Here is a 21,910-nt window from a genome sequence, read left to right on the forward strand (position 1 = left end):
CTCTTTTACATTAACTTTTTAATGTAACTAAAATAAAACTACATACCACTCTATATCATGCTTTTTTCTGCATGAGAAATCAATAGAGTGGAGTATTTAAGGCTCACAGGAATTTGAATCCCCCTGCCTGGCTGTGTGATTATATCACTTAACTTCTTGAATCTCAGTTCATCATCTGTAAAATGGAGAGTAAATGTGAATATGCCTAGAAAGCACCTATCATACTGTCCACCATAAAAACTCAATAAATCTTTTGTAGTGAAGGTATTAGCTTACTCAAACATCATAAACACTTCCCTGCTTTATTAAAATTTCATAAATATGCTTTATAATCAGAAGAAAATTGGTGTCATAACAATTTACCCATGTTGAAGAGTAGTTTTTTCTTTTGTTTGGGTCACAGGCCCAAGGGTGGAAGATGATCTGTCTAGTGGACCACAAGTTGTTTAAGAATCCATATTACAGATGATTTGGAAAATAGAAATCTAAAAAAAAATTTCAGCCTCAATACCTCAATTTTAAACAAATTGGGATGAGGTATTTTTAGTGTTTTATCCTGATTTTTTCATGAATGTTTTCCTCTTATTAAAAATTATTCCAAGTGTTTCTCATAGATGCATAATGTTCTATGTGGTTATACCACAATATAGATTATTATTAATTACTGCATGATTCACTTAATGTGAATAAATACTACCACTGTAACAAATAATGCCTTAATGAACATTCTTTCTCACTAAATTTTGTTAGATTTAATTCCAAATTCCATAAAAAACTATGAGATTTCTTTTTTAAATTTTTTAAAAATTTTCTCACTGGACATTCTCAAATACAGTCTGCACTCATGTATCCATCTCCCACCTTCAACAAAAGCAACATATTTGCCTTTCTTGTTTTTATAAGTGTTTAAAAATGTCTCTTGATCCAGCATCAGCTCGTAGATCACAGATTTGTTCTTTGCAAATTTACATTTACTCCTGATACATAGGAATGCCCATTCTTTGCCATGACAGAGTAGCTTTAAATCTTTGCTAATTTGGTAGGCAAAATAGTATTTAATTGTTTTCATTACCATTTCTTCGATTACTAGTAAATTTTAACTTTTTTCAAGTATTATCCACTTGTGCTTCCTTTTTATGAAGTGCCTATTCAGTTTCTTTGCCCATTTACTGTTTGGACCCTTATGTTTTTATGAGAGCTTTATGTATTGGTATATTAACTTTTATTTATCATATTTATTTTAAGTATTTAAACATTTATTTATGGTGTTTTTTACATAGATTATTTTTTTATTTTTTGTAGTCAAATCTAGCCATCTTTTTCTCATAGGCCCTGTCTAAAAAGTTGAATGATACTCATAATGAACTTAATGACATAAAACAGAAGGTACAAGATACTAATTTGGAGGTTAACAAACTGAAGAATATATTAAAGTCAGAAGTACGTATATATTTTCCTCTTCTTTGCTTATAATCCCTAAGACTTCACTACAGTTTTGATCAGTTATACTCATTGGGAAAGCCAAATCAAGTCTTTCTTTAATACATAGCATATTTTAGTGTTAGCAATGATGGGTTAACTATATATTTTGAATGTTACCAATGTCCAGAAAGTAACGCAAGAATGTGCCCTTTCAGTTTGCCACTCAGCCATTCTATATAAGTAGCATCCTAAGTCAATGAAGGACAAGGGGTCAGAATCAACTTGGGCTCATCTATATTTGAAAATGGTAGAATTTTAAATTACAAACCTTTAACAAAAGAGCCTCCACCTAATTGTATAGCAAATCAGAACTAATCACCCTGTTGTGGAACTATTTCTTAGGATCAGAGGTAAGATGGCTGTCCTCTGTGCTTTATCTGAAATAGTGTAGTTGGATTTATTACTGTAATAGCATATAGTGTTACCTAGAGACCACTCAAACCATTAATAGGAATTTCCCCTATAACTGTTTTCCTTACTTTATTAACATGTCATATAATATAAGTCCACAGATATATCGACATAAAAATAAATTTTTATTTATTTATTTACATATAAATATTTATAGTATGCACAAAATTATTTAGGACTTGGAGAAAAAAGAGATTTTAAGGGTACCCAAATTTCAGCCCTTGCTTTCAGGCAGTAAGACAGGAGCCCAACATTGGCACAGTAGGTGGTTTCCTACACTGCTTGATTTTAAGGCGCCAGCAATATAATACTATAAGTGGATAGAAGCTTTGGAGTCAGATAGGTCTGACTCTTCTCACTGATGATGTGGACTTCTGTAGACTACTCAGCCTCTGAGTTTCAGTGTTCCATCTGTATTTAGGAAGAACATCCAAGTACGACAGACCTAACACAGTGAGCTATATAGATCTATTTGGAAATAGGGCAATAAATAAATAAATGAATATCTGAGCATTTAGCTTTCAATGTTAGATACTTCCCTTTTTCTCCCTTTCCTGTCACATTACCTGAAATTCCACCTTTAGGCACTCGGGGCTTTTAGATTCTGGAATTTTATTTTCAGACATCACACATGAAGCTTCTCTCCGCTTTTAGCATCTTAATTTGAGTTCTTAATGAGATTTCATTTCACAACATAGCTGGATAGATCCAGGGACCTGTCTGAGAGGATGAACCACAGGTCCATTGGTAGGGAGGCCTAATAAGAATTGCCAAGTACTTTATTCATTACTCATTCATTCAGCATGCAGTATGCTAGGTGCCGAGATGCTAGAGATGAAAAACTGAGAGGAAACAGATGGTACCCCAGGCAGTGGGCCAATGTGAGCAAAGGTGTAAGGGGTAAAGGTAGGTCTTATAGCTAGAGTGAAGTGTAAAGATGGGTTATAATAGACAAGAAGGACTTGTTTGAACTCTTACTTTCAGGAAGCTTTAGTTACAGCATAAGCACAGAAGTTATTTGAAGAATTGCCTTTTAGAAAGATCACTCCGGAGATGTTGAGAAGAATAAATCATAGGGTGACAAATCAGAAGGAGGGAGAGCAATTAGGAGAGGCTGTATCCGTAATTCAGTCAAAAGATGCAGAGGAGTCCAGCTGAGGCGGTGAGCTGAACCTAGGTGGGCCACCAGAGGGAGCTGTGGGGAACAGGGGTGGGGCAGCACCAGACAGCGATAAAGAGATCTTGAAAGAGGGAATTGGAGAATACCAAAGAACAGTTTCACTTTGTAATCTTACCCCATACTGCTCTGGCTGCTTTGGACAGGTACAAAAAAAGAGTAAAATATAGCTAGGTGGTTGGTGGGCAGGAGAGACGTTTTATGGCAATCATTTTTTAATGCTGAATCGTGTTTTACCTACTCACAAAACTAAATTTAATATAAAAATGGTTCCTGTCTTAATGAGGAAACTAATTTTTAAATATAAAAAATGGTAGCTGTCTTAGAAAACTAAATTTAGAATAAAAAATGTTTCCTATCTTAAGGAACCCAAGGTGTTATTGGGAGACTCCACATCCACATCTAACTATGTAAAGCTGTAAGGCATTTAAAGGTAATGACATAGACAGTAAGTGTTACAGAAAGTTAAAGGGGGTGAAGATTGATGTGGGTAAAATTCAGTTTATATATATCTACCTCCCCAAGTATGTCCTCTACACAATTGGTATTTTTAGTACAATGATGTAAAACACACACCAGATTCCTATTAGCACATGGGGAATATCTGAATCTTTAAAGGTAATACAGTAGTTTAATATGTCCATAAAGTGGTGACATTAACTGAATTTCAAGTAGTCTAATGATTAATCATATTTGTGAGAACTTAAATCTGATTTGAAAGCTTCACAGGGTGAGAGATTGTTTATTGCAGTTTGGTCATTTTATTTAACCTAATGTTTCTGGTAGAGAAATGCACTGTTTTTTAACAGGTAGGAAAGAATGAGATCTAGTGCCTTTTAAATTAATTACCAAAATTATAAATGATTTTTCAGAATAAGTTTCCAAACCGTACTACTAAAATGTTTTAAGAAACAGCCTCATAATGATTACTCAAGGTAGCCTACTGTTTGTGGAGCCGATTGCTTTTCTCTAGAAATAAGATCCTACTTCAATTTGTCATGAATATATGAGTAGTGTTTATTGTCATAGGTTTAACATTTTACTTCTGAACAATTTCAAGTGAGTTAGAATAGTGAGCAAAAGTGAATTTTGTAACAGTCCATGATCAAACCTTAAGGGTAGGGTTATGAATGAAAGGCAGGAAACAGGAAATGCTCCAAACCAAGAGAATTATCAGAAGTTGATGCTTAAGACACTCCAGCAGCCAGAAGCTCTGTAGTCACTACAACCTAGAAAAGTAGTTAAGAATGAGGGAATACACACATATAAAAACTCAGAAACCAGACCAGCTAGTAGTAAGCAGATGCATGGGAAAAGGAGGCAATGAAGGGTTTTGAAAAGCAGATATAAGAACATACTATTCATCCAGGTCCCGTAGATCAGAGTAAGCAGTTAACTTTCCTAGACAGGTGAGGGTGACAGAGAAGCCAAGGCAGATCCTGGTCACATTCTCTTTTTGTTAATTATAGGATAACCAGTTTTCTAAACTGATAGTGTAGATGGGGTTCCTTGAGGTTATGTTACAAATAATACTTGTGGCGAGTAAATTCCCAGTGAACTGGCAAATAATGTTTAATTTGCATCATATGTTGAACATTTTACATCTTTTAAAGTAAGTAATATCTAAGTTTGCTTTTCAGGAATCTGAGAGCCACCAAATGATGGACCAACTCCGAAAAGCCAGTGAAGATGCTGAAAACTGGGAAAATAAGGCCCGTCAAGCAGAGGCAGATAACAATACCCTCAAATTAGAATTTATCACTGCTGAGGCAGAGGGTAACAGATTAAAAGAAAAAGTAGATTCCCTCAATAGAGAGGTTGAGCAGGTATGTTTTGGGGAAATATACTTGTAGTACATCCTGTGTCATATTTAAAAGAACTTTGCTTGGCTTTCCATACATTAAATATTATAAACTCTTAAATTATTTAGATATACTGTAAATTGTAACCTGCTAACTGTTCTCCTTATACCCACTCTGATTCTCCTCTAATCTGTTACCTATCCTACAACTAGAAGAATGCTTAGCATTTTTAAGAATTAGTAACTATTTCAAACATAATAAAAAAATACAAAAAAAGTAATATAAAACACACACACACCTCCCAGGTTTAAGGATGCTAACATTTTGCCGTATTTGCTTCTTTAAGTCTCTCTTTATTTAAAGAAACAAAACATTACAGATACAACTCACCCTTTCTCCTCCTCCCTCCATAGTGACTGGTGTGTATAACTCTCAGATCATAAAACTCCTTTGCACATGTTTATACTTTTTCTGCATATCTGTTACCCACTAATATAAAATATCTTGTGTACTTTAAGTTTTTAAGTGATAATATATGGTAGATACCTATTTGCAACTTGTCTTTTTTGTTCAGTATTATAATTTTGAAATTAATTTATTTTGATACAGATAGTGTACATCTAAATAGTCGCATCTATATTCATTATATAACTATTTTCTTTTAAAGTTCATTCCCATATTGAAGGAAATTTAATTGTCTTCACTTTTTCTGTAATAAAAAACTGCACAGGCATCCTTTTAGAGTTTTCCTTGGGTATGTATTTCTCTAGTTTACACCTGGAAGTGGAGTAACTGGATCTGAGATATGTTCAATTTTAACTCTTCTAAGTTTTGTCAAATTACTGTCTAAAGTTTTATTCTTTCACCAGAAATCATGGAGTTATCATCTTCTCAAGTACTAATCAATACTTGGTATTATCAGACTTCAAAAAATTTTTTCCATACTTTTTGTTTTGTGTTTGCTTGATTACAAGTGAAATTAAGGGTCTTTTCATGGTTTTTGGCCATTCAAGATTCCTCTTCTGTTAATTTCCTCTTGATTTTCTCCTAAATGAATTTTAATAAACTTTGCCCATTTTTCTATTGGGTTGCTATCTTTTTCATACTGATTTATGGGAAGTATCTATATATTCATTATAATAATCCTTTCAAAGATATTAATTATTCTCCTTGTCTGCGAGTTGTCTTTTCACTGTGCTTGGCAATATAAACACAATGTTTTAAAATCTTATGCTGTCAGAATTTTGTTGGTCTTTTCCCATATGGTTTATGCTTTTATGTCTTCTTCAAGAAATTCTTTACTATCCCAAGACCAGAAAGGTATTTTCTTATATTTTCATTTAGAAGTTATTCTAAAATGTTAAAGGTATGTGACATCTTACCCTTCACATTTACATCTTTAATCTGCTTGAGATTGATTTCATATATAGCTTGAAATAGAGATGTTATTTTATATTTTTACGGATGGATAGCCATCATCCTTCTTTATTGAATTGTAAGTCTACTTTGTCATAAAAGTAAGTTCCCATATATTCTGCTCCATTGATCTGTTTATCAGCTTGCCAACAATATACTCCTGGAGCTTCTATAGTTTTAAGTCAGATATCTGGGAGGATTAATATTCTCCCCAATTATTTATTTATTTGTTTGTTTTTTAAAACACATATGGCATTATTAATTTTTCCAGGAAGTTAATATATTATTAACAGGAGTGTGACATGGGTTCAGCTGCCTAGTCATGGCACTAAGGAGCCAAGCTTTTCTTTTTCTTCCTTAACTTGCTGAGTCTTCATCCTCATGCTCACGCCCTCACGGGCACATTGCTATCAACAGCTCCAGGCAGTATAACAAAAATTGAGGAAGAGGGAACACTTCCAAACTCTAAGAGCCCAGTATTACCCTGGTAAAATCAGACAAAGACACTCTTCCCAATTATTTTGACTATACTTTGCCATTATTAAACTCTCTTAAATGTATTTTGAATAACTTTATCACATTCCATGATTTAACATCTTCTTTTTATATGCATTTAAGACTGGAAATTTCTTTCTAAATATTTCTTTGGCTGCATCCTGCAAGTTTTGAGATAATGCTTTTATTGACATGCAGTTTTAAATATCACCTAATCCAGTTATTATTTTAGATCACTGAAGTTATTTTTAGAATTTCCAATGTACAGGTGACTTGTTATTGTATTTTTTGTTTCTAATTTTGTTGTCTATTATGATCAGATTAAATGGCTTATGTTATTAATTCTTTGGTATCTGTTAAGGCTTGCTTTGTGGCAGGATACACAATTAATATTTGATAATACTCCAAATGACCTTGAAAAGCATGTGTATTCACTTACTGGGTGTATATATAATGTACATTTACTTTAATATATTTATATGTACACACGTGGTTAGCTTGTTTATAGTATCATCCAATTCTTACAGAGCCTTACAAAATTTATGTTCAGTTACTGCAAGAAATGTGTTACATACTCTTCTATAATTGTGCATTTGTTTTTCTCGGAATGATTTTCTTAGTTTTTGTTTTATACATGAGACTACTTTTAGTTCAGTATTTTGTATTTGTGATGAAAATATGAATGTGTCATGACTCATTTGAACACTTTGTGCTTAGAAGTGTGTTTTATATATTGTAACTTTCTAGTCAATTGTTTATGAACTACTGGTATATATTTTAATCAACTGTATTGAAGTATAATTTACATGCCATTAAAAGCACTCATTTTAAGTGTATGATTCAGTGAGTTTTGACAAATGAACACTTGCACAATCATCACTATAATCAGGTTAGAGAACATTCCATCACCTCCTCCACATTCCCTCAAGCCATTTTGCAGCCAATCCATCCCAATCCCTAGGCAACTGCTGATTTGCTTTCTGTCACTGTAGATTAGATTTGCTTTCTCTCAGAATTACCTATAAACGGAATTCTAAAATAAGTACTCATTTGTGTCTAGGCTTCTTTCACTCAGAATAATGATTTTGACATTCACCCATGCTGTTGTGTGTTCGTTCATTCATTAGTTCATACTGTTTAGTGGTATTCCATTGTATAACTATATCACAATGTGTGTATTTTCCTGCTGATGGACTTTAGTTTGTGTATTAGTCTGTTAGAGATGCCATAACGAAATACCACAGATTGAGTGGCTTAAAAAATAGAAATTAATTTTCTCACAGTTCTGGAGGCTGGAAATCCGAGGTCAAGGTGCCATCAGCTTTGGTTTCTTCTGAGGCCTCTCAACTTGGTCCACAGATGGCCACCTTTTTACTGTGCCCTCACAAGGCCTTTCCTCTGGGCATGTGCCCCTCTCTTATAAGGACATCATTCTTGGATTTTAATGATACCATTGTACTGGATTCGGGTCCCAGTCTTATGATCTCATTTAACTTTAATTACCTCATTTAACCTTATTACCCTGTCTCCAAATACAGTCACACTGGGGAGTAGGGCTGCAACATAAGAATTTTAAGGGGGCACAATTTAGCTTCTAAGAGTTTGTAGTTTTTAGCCGTTATGAATAAAGTTACTGTGAACATTGTATGCAAAGTTTTGTGTAAACAGAAGTTTATATTTTTCTTGGATAAATAACTAGGTGTGGAATTACCAAATCATATGGTAAATATGCTTAACTTTTTCCAATATGATTGTACCACTTTACACTCCATTTGCATTTTATGTGAATTTCAGTTGTTCTACATCTTCCATGGTATTGTTAGTAGATATGTATGGTTATCATGTTGCAGTTTGCATTTTTCCTCATGACTAATGATATTGAGCAGCTTTCCACATTCTTAGCAATCTCTAATACATCTTTTTTTTGTGAATTATCTATTCAAATCTGTTGTCCATCTTTTTATTGGGGTTCTTATTTTTAAGTTGCAAGAATTTTTTTTAAATACTCTAAATGTCCCTTAGATACATATATTTTAAAATATTTTCTCCCAGTTATTGGCTTACCTTTTTTTCTTAATGAAGTCTTTTTAAGAGCAGAAGTTTTAAATTTGTGATGAAGTCCAGCTTAGTTTTCTTTTATACCTTCTACTTCTGTGTCCTAGCTAATAAATCTTGGCATACACCAAGGTGCTTAGACTTTCTTCTCTGTTTCCTCTAGAAATCTTATACTTTTATTTTCTAGGTTTTGGTCTCTGATATGTTCTGAATTAATATTCTTTTTTTATTTTGGTATCATTAATATACAATTACATGAGCAACATTGTGGTTACTAGATTTCCCCCATTATCAAGTCCCCACCACATACCCCATTACAGTCACTGTCTGTCAGTGTAGTAAGATGCTATAGAATCACTACTTGTCTTCTTTGTGTTATACTGCCTTCCCCATGCGCACCCCCCCTACATTATGTGTCTAATCGTACTGTCCCTTATTCCCCTTATCCCTCCCTTCCCACCCATCCTCCCCAGTCCCTTTCCCTTTGGTAACTGCTAGTCCATTCTTGGGTTCTGTGAGCCTGCTGCTGTTTTGTTCCTTCAGTTTTTTCTTTGTTCTTATACTACACAGATGAGGGAAATCATTTGATACTTGTCTTTCTCTGCCTGGCTTATTTCAGTGAGCATAATACCCTCTAGCTCCATCCATGTTGTTGCAAATGGTAGGATTTGTTTTCTTCTTATAGCTGAATAATATTCCATGGTGTATATGTACCACATCTTCTTTATCCATTCATCTACTGATGGACACTTAGGTTACTTCCATTTCTTGGCTATTGTAAATACTGCTGCAATAAATATAGGGGTGCATATGTGTTTTTGAAACTGGCTCCTGCATTCTTAGGGTAAATTCCTAGGAGTGGAATTTCAGTGTATTTGGTATTTCTATTTTTAGTTTTTTGAGGAGCCTCCATACTGCTTTCCACAATGGTTGAACTAGTTTACATTCCCACCAGCAGTGTAGGAGGATTGAATTAATATTCTGTATGATGTAAGATAATGGTGCAGGTTCATTTTTTCCCCATATTTATATGAAATTGCCCAACACCATTTGTTGAGAAAAGACTATCCTTTCACCTTTGAATTATCTAATAACCTTTGATAAAAATCAAATGATTCTGTATGTATGGGTCTCTAGTCTCTTCTGTGCCATGGATTATATCTATCCTTAGCCAGTCATATAGTCTTAATTAATACAGCTTTATAGTAAGTCTTGAAATGACCAGTGTAGGTCCTCCATATTCTAAAAATGTTTGACTCTTATGGGCCCTCTTCATTTCCATGTAAGTGTAGGATGAGCTTGTCATATTTTGAAGAAAAAACATACGTGGAGTTTGATTAGCACTGTAGTAAATATACAGATCAATATGGGGAGAGTTGGACTTAACAATATCAAGTCATCCAGTTCATAAACACAGTATCCACATGTTTTGTACTTTTTAGTATATAGGTATTGTATATGTATTTTAAAGCTTATTCCTTATTACCTCATGAGTTTTTAAAATACCATTGTAAATGATATTTTATTCTTTAATTTTACATTCCAGTTTTTGGTAGCCTGCACGCAAATAGAATTTTATGATCTTTTATTCTGTAATATTGCTTAAATTCAAGTTTTTAGTTCTAATAGGAGTTTGGTAGATTTTTAAAGGGTTTTCTACATATGCAGTCACTTCTTTTGCATATAAAAATAGTTTTTACTTCTTCTTTCCCAACATGAATGCCTTTTATTTCTGCCTGGTGTTGAATAAAAGTGGTGAGAGTGATTATCTTGCCTCATATGCTATCGTAAGGGAAATTGATTCAGTGATTAATTTTTGAGTATGATATTAGCTACAACGTTTTTGCAGAAGCATTTTATCAGGTGGCAGACATTCCCTTCTAAGTTTATTTGGAGTTCTTATCATGAGTGAATATAGAATTTCATTAAGTACATCTGCAGCTATTGAGATGGTTATATAATTTTTACTTTGTTAGTCTGTTAAAATGGCTAATACATTGATTAATTTTCAAAAGTGTATTCTTGGGATAAATCTCAGTTGATCATGATATATTATCTTTTTAAATAAATTGTTAAATCGCTAATATTTTAAAATAAATTGTTAGATTATTAATATTTTGTTGAGGATTTTTATACCTATATTCATGAGGGATATTGGTCTGTAATAGTCTTGTGATATCATTGTCAGATTTTGTTGATCTGTCTCATATATTAATGAGATATATTAATCAGGTTAATGCTGCCTCACAGAATGAATTTGGAAATGTTCCCTTCTTTTCTATTCTAGTTTATGTATTGATGTTATTTCTTCTTTAGATATTGGCAGAATTCACAAGTAAAACTATATGGACCTGGAACATTTTACTGGGAAGATTTTAAATTGTGACTTTAATTTTTTAATATATTGGGAGCTGTTCATATTTTCTATTTCTTATTAAGTCAGTTTTAGCAATTTGTGTTTTCCTATAGTTTGTGCATTTCATCAGAATTGTTGAGTTTGTTGGCAAAAAGCTGTCCATAATTTTTAGTGTCATCCCTTTTCCTTTTTGCTATTGGTAATTTATAACTTTTCTCTATTCTTTTCATCATTGTAGCTGGAAATTTATTATTTAGTTGGTCTTTTCAAAATAGAACTATTAATTTCATTGATTTTTCTCTTGTTGGTTTTATATTTCATTGAGCTCTTTGTTATTTCATTCTACATAATTTGGGCTTAATTAACTCTTATTTTCCTGTTATAAGATGGACACTTAGATCATTGGTTTTAGACCATTTTTTCTTTTCTGATGCAGTCATTTAAAGTTATGCATTGTCTTCTGCACACTGCTTTAGCAGCATCCTACATGTTTTTGTGTTATTTTTTCTAACAGCTTTGTTGAGATATAATTCACATGCTATATAATAGTTCACTCATTTAAAGTATACAATTCAAATGTGTTTGGTATATTCACAGAGTTAATGCAGCCTTCATCATAATCAGTTTTAGAAAATTTCCATCACTTCAAAAAGAAACATCATACCTTTTAGCTATAACCCTCAAGTCTCCCATTTAGATCTTTGATTCATTTTATGTTAATTTTTTGCACATGGGTAAATGGTCCAACTTCATTCTTTTGCATCTTGTTACCCAGTTGTCTCATTAACATTTGGTCTTAACACCCTTATTGAAAATCAATAGACCATAGTAAGATGGGTTTATTTCTAGACCCTCAGTTCTGTTTCACTGATCTACATGTCTGTCCTTATGCCCATACCACACTGTCTTAATTACTATTGCTTTGTAGTAAGTTTTCTTGAAATCAGGAAGTGTGAATCTTCCAGCTTTTTTTCTTCAACATTATTTTGGCTATTCTAGGTCCTATGAGTTTCCATATGAATTGTAGGATCAACTTGGTAATTTCTACAAAGAAGCCACCTGGGATTCTAATAGGAATTGTATTGAATCTGTATATTAATTTGGGAAATGTGGTTATCCTAACAATATTAAGTCTCTTCATCAGTGAATGCTGGCTGTAGTTTTATTAATTAAATCTCCTTTAATTTCTTAAAACAATAGTTTGTTGTTCTCAGAGTATGAGTTATGCCTTCTTTTGTTAAATTTATTCCTAAGTATTTTATTCTTTTGGATGCTATTGTAAATGGAGTTATTATTTTCAGTTTTGGAATATTCATTTCAAATGCCATGAAAATACAATTGGTCTTTGTCAATTGATCTTATATCCCACAATCTTGCTGAATTTGTTTATTAATCCTCATCATTTTTTAGTGAATTCCTTAGGATTGTCTGTCTATATCCAAGACCATGTCATTTGCAAACAGAAATAGTTTTTACTTTCTTTCTAATATCAATGTCCTTTATTTCATTTTCTTGCCTAATTGCCCTAGCTAGACCTTCTAGTGTAATGTTGAATAGATGTAACAAGAGGGTATATCCTTTTTCCTGTACTTGGAAGGAAAAGATGTAGTCATTCATTCACCGTTAAGTATGATGTGAGCTGTGGGTATTTTGTCAAATGCTTTTTTGGTATTGATTGAGATTATCTTGTAGTTTTTGTTTTTTATTTAACAGACAGTATATTAGTTGATTTTCAGATGTATTCCTGAGATAAATCTCACTTTGTAATGGTATATAATTACTTTTTAAGTTACCAGATTTTGTTTTCTAGTGTTTTGTTGCATATTTTTTGTTTATATTCCTATTAACTCCTTGTCTGATAGATGGTTTGTAAATCTTTTCTCCCATTCCATGGATTGTCTTTTCATTTTGTTGTATGTTTCTTTTGCTGTGTTGAAGTGTTTTAGTTGAGATAGTCCCATTTAATTTATTTATGCTTTTGTTTGTGCTTTTGATGTCATATCCAAAAAATTATTACTGAGAACAATGTCAAGGAACTTTTTCTGCTTTCTTCTAGGATTTTTATGGCTTCAAGTTTATGTTTAAGCCTTTAATCCATTCATGGTTAATTTTTTTTGAGTGGTGTAAGAGGTCCAGTTTCATTCTTCTATATGTGATTATTCAGTTTTGTCAGCATCATTTATTAAAGAGACTTTCCTTTCCCCATTGAGTGTTCTTGGCTCTCTTGTCAAATACTAGTTGACCATAGATGTGAGGGTTTATTTTTGGGCTCTTGATCCTGTGCCATTCGTCTGGGTGTCTATTTTTATGCTTGTGCCATATTGGCATGTTTTGATTATTATAGCTTTCTAATATAGTTGGAACTCAAGAAGTGTGGTACCTCCAGCTTCATTCATCTTTCTCAGGATTGTTTTGAAGTCCCCTAGTATTATTTTATTGTCTATTTTCCTTTCAGATCTGTTAGTATTTGCTTGGTATATTTGGATGCTCTGATGTTGTGTGCATATATATTTACAATTATCCTGTCCTTTTGACATGTCCCCTTCATCACTATATAATGGCCTTCTTCATCTCTTGTTGCAGCTTTTAAGTTAAAGTCTACTTGTCTGATAAAAGTATAGCTACCCCTGCTCTCTTTTAGTTTCCACTTGCATTGAATATCTTTTTCCACCCCTTCACTTTGAGCCTGCATGTATCCTTGAAGATGAAATGAGTCTCTTGTAGGCAGTATATTGTTGGGTTTTGTTTCATAATCCATTCAGCCACTCTATGCCATTTGATTGGAGAATTTAATCCATTTACATTCAAACTAATTATTGATAGGTAAGGATTACTGATTCCATCTTATTATTTTCTGGCTATTTTATAGTTCTTATGTTCCTTTCTTCCTGTTTCACTATCTTCCTTTAATTGGTGATTTTTGGTAGTAGTATGTTTTGATTCCCTTCTCTGTATTTTTGTATATCTACTGTAGGTTTTGTTTTGTGGTTACCATGAGGCTTACATAAAACATCTTACAGATATAACTGTCTATTTAATGTGACAACTTAACTTGAAATTACATATCTCCTTTACTAGCATATCAATATACCTCTTTTTAAAAAACTTTTTAGTGACTGCCCTAAAGTTTTCAATGTGCACTTACACTAAGTCTACTTTTTTTTTATTAAGGTATCATTGATATACACTCTTATGAAGGTTTCACAAGAAAAACAATGTGCTTATTACATTCACCCTTATTATCGAGTGCCCCCTCATACCCATTGCAGTCACAGTCCATCAGTGTCGTAAGGTGCCACAGAGTCCCTATTTGTCTTCTCTGAGCTACACTGTCTTCCCCGTGACCCACACACACTATGTGCACCAATCATGATACCCGACAATCCCCTTCTCTCTCCTTCCCCACCTGCCCTCCCCACCCCTCCCCTTTGGTAACCACTAGTCCCTTCTTGGAGTTTGTGAGTCTGCTGCAATTTTGTTCCTTCAGTTTTGCTTCGTTGTTATACTCCACAATGAGAGAAATCATTTGGTAGTTGTCTTTCTCTGCCTGACCTATTTCTCTGAGCATAATACCCTCTAGCTCCATCCATGTTGTTGCAAATGGTAGGATTTGTTTCTTATGGCTGAAGAGTATTCCATTGTGTATATGCAGCACATCTTCTTTATCCATTCATCTACTGATGGACACTTAGGTTGCTTCCATATCTTGTCTATTGTAAATAGAGCTGCAATAAACATGGGACACCAAGTCTACTTTTAAATAACACTATGCAGTGCAGGAATAGTGCAGGTATCTTAAAGCAGAGTATTCAGAAATTCTTCCCTGTTGTCCTTTATAACTTCACTGTCATTCATTTTACTTATCCATAAGCTATTATCATCCAATGTATTGCTATTATGTTGAATAAACTATTATCTATTAAGTCATTGAAGAATGTGTATTAGGTCAATTAAGAATAAGAAAAATAAAATACTTTTTTTAACTTTCACTTATTCCTTCTCTGATGCCCTTTCTTTAACATAGACCTGAGTTTCTGACCTTTATAATTTTCCTTTTCTCTGAAAAACTTTTAACATTTCTTCCAAGACAGATCTACTAGCAACAAGTTTGTTAGTTTTGTTTGTATGAAAAGGTCTATTTTTCCTTCACTTTAGAACAGTAGTTTTTCTGGATACAGAATTCTAGGTTGCAGTGAGAGGGGGGGTTCCTTTAATACTTTGAATGTTTCACCCAATTATCTTTTGTATATGGTTTCTGAAGAGAAGTCTGATCGTTGTTATCCTTGTTCCTCTATAGGTAAGATGCTTTTTTCCCTCTGCCTTTTTTCAGGATTCTATCTTTGTATTTGATTTTCTGATGTCTGAATACAGAATGCCTCAGTGTAGATTGTTTGCCTCTTGGTGTTTTCTCTCTTTCCTGGATTGTTGGTTTGGCCTCTGTCATTAGAAATTTTTTAGAAATTTCTTAGTCATTATTACTTGAAATATTTCTTCTGTTTCTCTCTTTCTTGTCTTTTGATGTTATCTCATTATGTGTATGTTACACTTTCTAAAATTGTCTCAAATTTTTTGGATATTCTGTTCCTTTTTCTCCATTATGCTTTCTTTTTGCATATCAGTGGGGAAGTTACCATTGATTTTTCAAGCTAATTGATTCTTTCATAGGCTGATTCAAGGATGATAATCAGCCCTTCAAAGACCTTATTTATTTCTGTTAGTGTTTTTTATTAGTAGCATTTCCTTTTAAACTCTTAGAGGTTCAGTCTCTCTGTTTACATTATCCATCTGTTCTTGTACATTCAGTTTTGTTTGTTACTGCCCGTAGAATATTAATCATAGTTATTTTATGTTCCTTGTGTGATAATTCCAAAATCTCTGCATAACCGTCTGGTTCAGTTGCTTTGTCTCTTCCGACTGTGTTTTTCTGTCTTTTAAAATATCCTGTAATGTTTTTTTGAAGTCTGGCCATGATGTATTAGGTAATAATTACTGAGGTAAACAGGACTGTTGTGTGAGTGAAGTTTTATGTTTATCTGTCTAAGTCAGGTTGTGATTATTTGCTGTACATGTCAGACACTAAAATTTCCCTCTTGTGTTCTTTTTGTCTCCTCCGTTGCCTGTGTTCACTTAGACTCCTTAAGTAGTCTGAACCTTGTAGTTCTTCCACTGTAATCCCCAGTTATTACACAGGAGCTCTGTTGTTGTGGTAGTAAAGTGTAGGTGGAAGAGAACGATTCTATAATCCTATGATTACTTCTTAAATTTTAGTGGGCATCTGCCTCTGGGATGTGACCTTCACAAATATTTCTCAGTATTTTTTCTCCCTTAGGTGAGACAAAAATGCTAGAAAAATATCTGAGTTAGGTATTACCATTATCCCATATTGATTAGGCTATTAAAACTATGTTGGTTACAAAATCGTCTGCCTTAAAGGCAGATCTTTGTCCAGGAGAACAGAATGCTCTGGGGATATTTCAAAGTGGTTCCTTTTCCCCTCATCCTGCCAAAAGCATGAGAAGATTTTCTCTGATATTTTCGCTGAAAACATGGTGGCCTCCTGGAGGTAAAACTAATGAAAGTCCTCCCTAAAGATCCTCCGTAGGCTGGGATTTCAGGAGGTTTATCTCTCCAGCTAGTCCATGTTCAGTCTCCAGCAAGCAGTCAATATCCTTTAAGTGTTGTGACCAGTTGCTAACTCCAGCAGCAGCTTCTGCTCCTGGGAAACTGTGATTCTCTGCATTTACCTTTTTCTACATTTTGGCAGCAGCAGTTTGTTCTATGTCCTCATTTCCCTAATGGGCCAAAGAAGAGCTGTTTATTATCAGATAATAAAACATAAAAGAATCATGACAAGTTGAAAATAGAAAATGAATTGGTAATTGTAAACCTAAAAGTGCCAGTTTATGAATTCATCTCTATCCATTGTAATATTTCTTATCCTGTAGTATACTTTGTGAGATATTAGTATAGCCACTTCAGCTTTCTTATGATTATTTGTATGGCATATCTTTTCCCATGCTTTTCTTTTTAATTTTTCTATGTTTTTATGTTTAAAATGGCATTCCTTTAGACTTCATATGTTTGGATCTTGTTTTTTTATCCAATCTTAAAATATGTGTATTTTGTTGTAGTCTTTAGACCATTTACATTTAATGTAATTAATATAGTTGTGTGGAAATCTACCACATTGTTGCTTTCTATTTGTCCCATTTATCTTTCTTTTTTACTCTTTTCTTGCCTTCTTTTTTCCTCAGATTTGTTGACCATACATCACTTATAATTGACATACATCACTGTATAAGTTTAAGGTACTGTAAAAGTTTACATTTCACAATGTAAAATTGCCACAATTGGTTCAGCTAACATCTATCTTCTCATACAGATAACAATAAAAATAAAAGAAAAAAGGAAAAAAGTTTTCTCCTTGTGATAAGAACTTGTAGGATTTACTCTCTTAACAAATTTCCTATATATCATACAGCAGTATTAGCTACAGTCACCATGTTGTACATTACATCCCTAGTACTTATTTATCTTATAACTGGAAGTTTGTATCTTTTGACCACCTTCCTCCAATCCCCACCCACCTTACTCACCTCTTCCTCTGATAATCACAAGTCTGACCTCTTTCTGTGAATTTGGTTTTTGTATTTTTTTTTTATTCCACATGTAAGGGAGACCATACAATATTTGTTTTTCTCTGACTTAGTTCACTTAACATAATGCCTTCAAAGTCCATTCATGTTGTCACAAGTGGTCGGATTTCATCTTTTTATGGCTGAACAATATTCCATTGTATACATATCATAACTTATTTATCATTCATCCATTGGTGGACACTTAGGTTGTTCCCGTATCTTGGCTATTGTAAGTAATGCTGCTGTGAGCATGGGGGTGCTTATATCTTTTCAAGTTAGTATTTTGTTTCTTTTGGATATATTTCTAGCAGTGGAATTGGTGGATCATTTGGTAGTTCTGTTTTATTTTTTTCTTGCCTTTTATATTGAGCATTTGAAAGCATTCCATTCTATCTCTAGTATGGCTGTGTAAGGTATATATCATTTTTAAAAATTGTTTGCTCTGAGGTATAAACCATGAATCTCTTGTCACAGTCTAACTTCAAGTAATATATTACTTCATAGTATCCTCTTATTTCCTCCCCCCATCTTTCATCCTACTGTTCTTATATTTTACTTCTACATTTATTATAAACTCTATAATGCATTATTATTTTCATTTTAAATAGCTATCTTTAAAGAAATTAAAATATGAAGTGAATGTAAGTTTTTTATTCACACACATATTCACTATTTCTGAAGCCTTCATTCCTTTGGGTGGATCCAAGTTTTCATCTACTATCAACTTCTCTTTGCCAGAAGAATTCCCTTTAAACATTTCTCCTAGTGAAGTTCTGTTGGTATCAGATTCTCTCACGTCTTGTTTGTTTAAAAGTGTTTATTTCACTTTCATTTCTGAAGAACATTTTTACTGGATAGAGAATTCTAAGTTGGTAGATATTTTTTCTTTGACCATTTTAGTGATGTTATTTCATTGTATTCTGGCTTTTGTAGTTTTTGGAGAGAAATCTGAAGTTATTTTTATTTCTCTAATCATTCTCTTTATCACTGGTTTTCAGCAACTGGGCTTTCTGCAATTAAAGTTGGTGTTATTTTCCTTGTGTTTGTAACACTCAAAAAAGTTTCTTGTGACTGTAGGTTTCATCAAATTCAGAAAATATTTGGCCATTTTCCTTCAAATATTTTTGTCCTCCTACCCCCTTCTTCTGGAACTACAATTCCACATGTCAGACCACTTGATATTATTCCACAGATCATTAAGGCTCTATACATTTTTTCTCAGTCTTTTTCTCTTTTTGCTTCATTCTATGTAGTTGCCAATTTTGTGTCATCATGTTTACTGATCTGATGTGTTTAATTTGCTGCTAATTCCATTGGGTGAAATTTTCATTTCACAGATTTTATTTTCATTTCCAAAAATTCCACTGGGTTCTTTTGAATGTCTTTCACTTCTCGTTTTTATTTTTCTCTTTAAATCCTTGAGCATATTGAGTGTATTTATAGTAGCTGTTATAATGTCCTTGTTTGCTAATTCCATCTCTGCCACATTTGATTCTGCATCTACTGACTGATTTTTTCTTGACTGAAGGTCTCATATCTCTACTTCTGGGCCCATTTAGTAAATTCCAATTGTATTCTAGATATTGTTAATTTTACACTGTTGAGAGCTGAATTTTAAAACTTGTTAGGTTTATCTTGCCCACACTATTACTTGATATTCACTTTATCTTTTTAAGGATTGTTTAAAATCCCTTTAGTATAGGTCTAGAATAGTCTTTATTCTAGGGCTAATTTATCCCCACTAGGAAGAGTATAACCCTTCTTGGGCCTCTATTGAATGCCTGATAGAGTAGTGAAGTGTAAAACTGTCTCTACTCTGGCTGATGAGATCATGAATGATTCCTGGCCCTATATAAGATATGGGCATTGTTTGGCTCACGGTTCTCCTGGAATTGTTCTTTCCTAGGAAGTTGTTCTTTGCCTGGTCTCATGGAGTTTCACCTGTGCGTAGACAGATTTCTGGAACTCCTTCTCTGCATAGCTGCCTTCCCTCTGGTGTTCAATCCCACAATTCTAGCCCCCTCAGTCTCCTTGAACTGATCTTTCTCTTATGAATTCAGTGAGGTCTCTGGACTGTGTTTTGGTTCCTTTTCCCTGAATCATCATCCAGGATTTGCTTCTTAAGCAAGAAACTGAGGCAACCATAGGGTTCACCTTGTTAGTTTTTCTTCCATCAGAGATCATTGTCCTAAGCTACCTGCTACCAGTTGTCTGAAAACAGGTTTTCCCTCCTATATTTTTCTCCATTTTTCTAGTTGTTTGTGGCAACAGGGTAATTCAGAACCTGTTACTTTCTCTTGTCTGGATAATATCTGTCTTAAAGCCCTTGTCTGTTCATATTATCTTTGTCATTTTTGTATCTGCTTAGTCAACTGATTTTTATCCTACTGTGAGTCAAATTTTCCTGCACCTTTGTATGTCTGGTATTATTTTTAATTGGAGGCTGGACATTGTGAAATTTACTTTGTTGAATGTTAGATATTGTTGTCTTCCTTTAAAGTGTCGGATTTGTTCTGGCAGGCTGTTAAATTACTTGTAGGTCAACTGATCCTTTCAAGATTATTTTTCAGTTTTGATAGGGCATATAAAGTGGCTGTCCTTCAGTGTAGTAAGATACTATAGAATCACTACTTGTCTTCTCTGTGCTATACTGCCTTCCCTGTGCCCCCCACCCCACTACATTATGTGTGCTAATCGTAATGCCCCTTTTTCCCCTTCTCCATCTCTTCCTACCCATCCTGTCCATTCCCTTTCCCGTTGGTAACTGTTGGTCCATTCTTGGGTTCTGTGAGTCTGCTCTGCTTTGTTCCTTCAGTTTTTGCTTTCTTCTTATACTACACAGATGAGTGAAATCATTTGATACTTGTCTTTCTGTGCCTGGCTTATTTCAGTGAGCACAATACCCCTCTAGCTCCATCCATGTTGTTGCAAATGGTAGGATTTGTTTTCTTCTTATGGCTGAATAATATCCCATTGTGTATATGTACCACATCTTCTTTATGCCCTCATCTACTGATGGACACTTAGGTTGCTTTCATTTCTTGGCTATTGTAAATGGTGCAGCGATAAACATAGGGGTACATATATGTCTTTTTGAAACTGGGCTTCTGCATTCTTAGGGTGAATTCCTAGGAGTAGAATTCCTGGGTCAAATGGTATTTCTATTTTTAGTTTTTTGAGGAACGTTCATACTGCTTTCCACAGTGGTTGAACTAATTTACATTCCCACCAGCAGTGTAGGAGGGTTCCCCTTTCTCCATTTCCTCGCCAACATTTGTTGTTGTTTGTCTTTTGGATGTTGACCATCCTGATTGGTGTGAGGTGATATCTCATTGTGGTTTTAATTTGCATTTCTCTGATAATCAGCGATGTGGAGCAACTTTTCATGTGTATGTTGGCCATCTGAATTTCTTCTTTGGAGAAGTGTCTGTTTAGATCCTCTGCCCATTTTTTTATTGGATTATTTGCTTTTTGTTTGTTCAGGTACATGAACTCTTTGTATATTTTAGATGTCAACCCCTTATCAGATATGTCATTTATGAATATATTCTCCCATACTTTACGATGCCTTTTTGTTCTACTGATGGTGTCCTTATGTACTAATTTAGTTCCATCTTGTATTTTTATATTCTAAAAAATTATTACTAGTGGTATTTTTTTTCAGTTAATCCTTATTTGTACCCACCCATATGTTTATGAAATCTTCATTCATCATTCCTCCATGCATTCTATTTCTTCCAAGTTCAAATTCTTTTTTTCATACTATTTCCTTTCTTTGATTTTTGAGTTAGTTTCCTCAGTCATCTGAAAACAGCTTTATTTTCCTTCAGTCTTGAGTGTTAGTTTAGATGAGTATAGAATTCAAAGTTGAGTTATTTTCTCTTGATAATTTTCAAAATATTTGCCTTTTCTGTTGAAACGTCTGTTGTAATTTTGATTTCATTGTAAGTCTGTCTTTGTTGTTGGTTCTTCTTCAGGTCTTTTCTTTCTCTTTGTAGTTTCACTATTATATGTCCAGGTATGCTTTTTTTTTTTTTTTTGGAATTGGTTTTGTTTAAATTTTCTAGTCAGAGTATTC

General features: G+C 33.7%; 1 protein-coding gene across 7 annotated transcripts in view; it reads left to right on the plus strand.

The window, feature by feature from the left end:
• TSGA10 (testis specific 10) overlaps nucleotides 1-21,910 on the plus strand; it is a 135,043-nt gene that overhangs the window by 74,351 nt on the left and 38,782 nt on the right. For all 7 annotated transcript variants that reach the window (XM_073239891.1, XM_073239896.1, XM_073239889.1 and 4 more), the window contains 2 exons: nucleotides 1,330-1,440; nucleotides 4,711-4,896. In XM_073239891.1, coding sequence (XP_073095992.1) covers nucleotides 1,330-1,440; nucleotides 4,711-4,896 — 297 coding nt within the window. The remainder of the gene's footprint in view (nucleotides 1-1,329; nucleotides 1,441-4,710; nucleotides 4,897-21,910) is intronic.

Source organism: Manis javanica, chromosome 1, assembly GCF_040802235.1.
Source record: "Manis javanica isolate MJ-LG chromosome 1, MJ_LKY, whole genome shotgun sequence".
Classification (NCBI taxonomy): domain Eukaryota; kingdom Metazoa; phylum Chordata; class Mammalia; order Pholidota; family Manidae; genus Manis; species Manis javanica.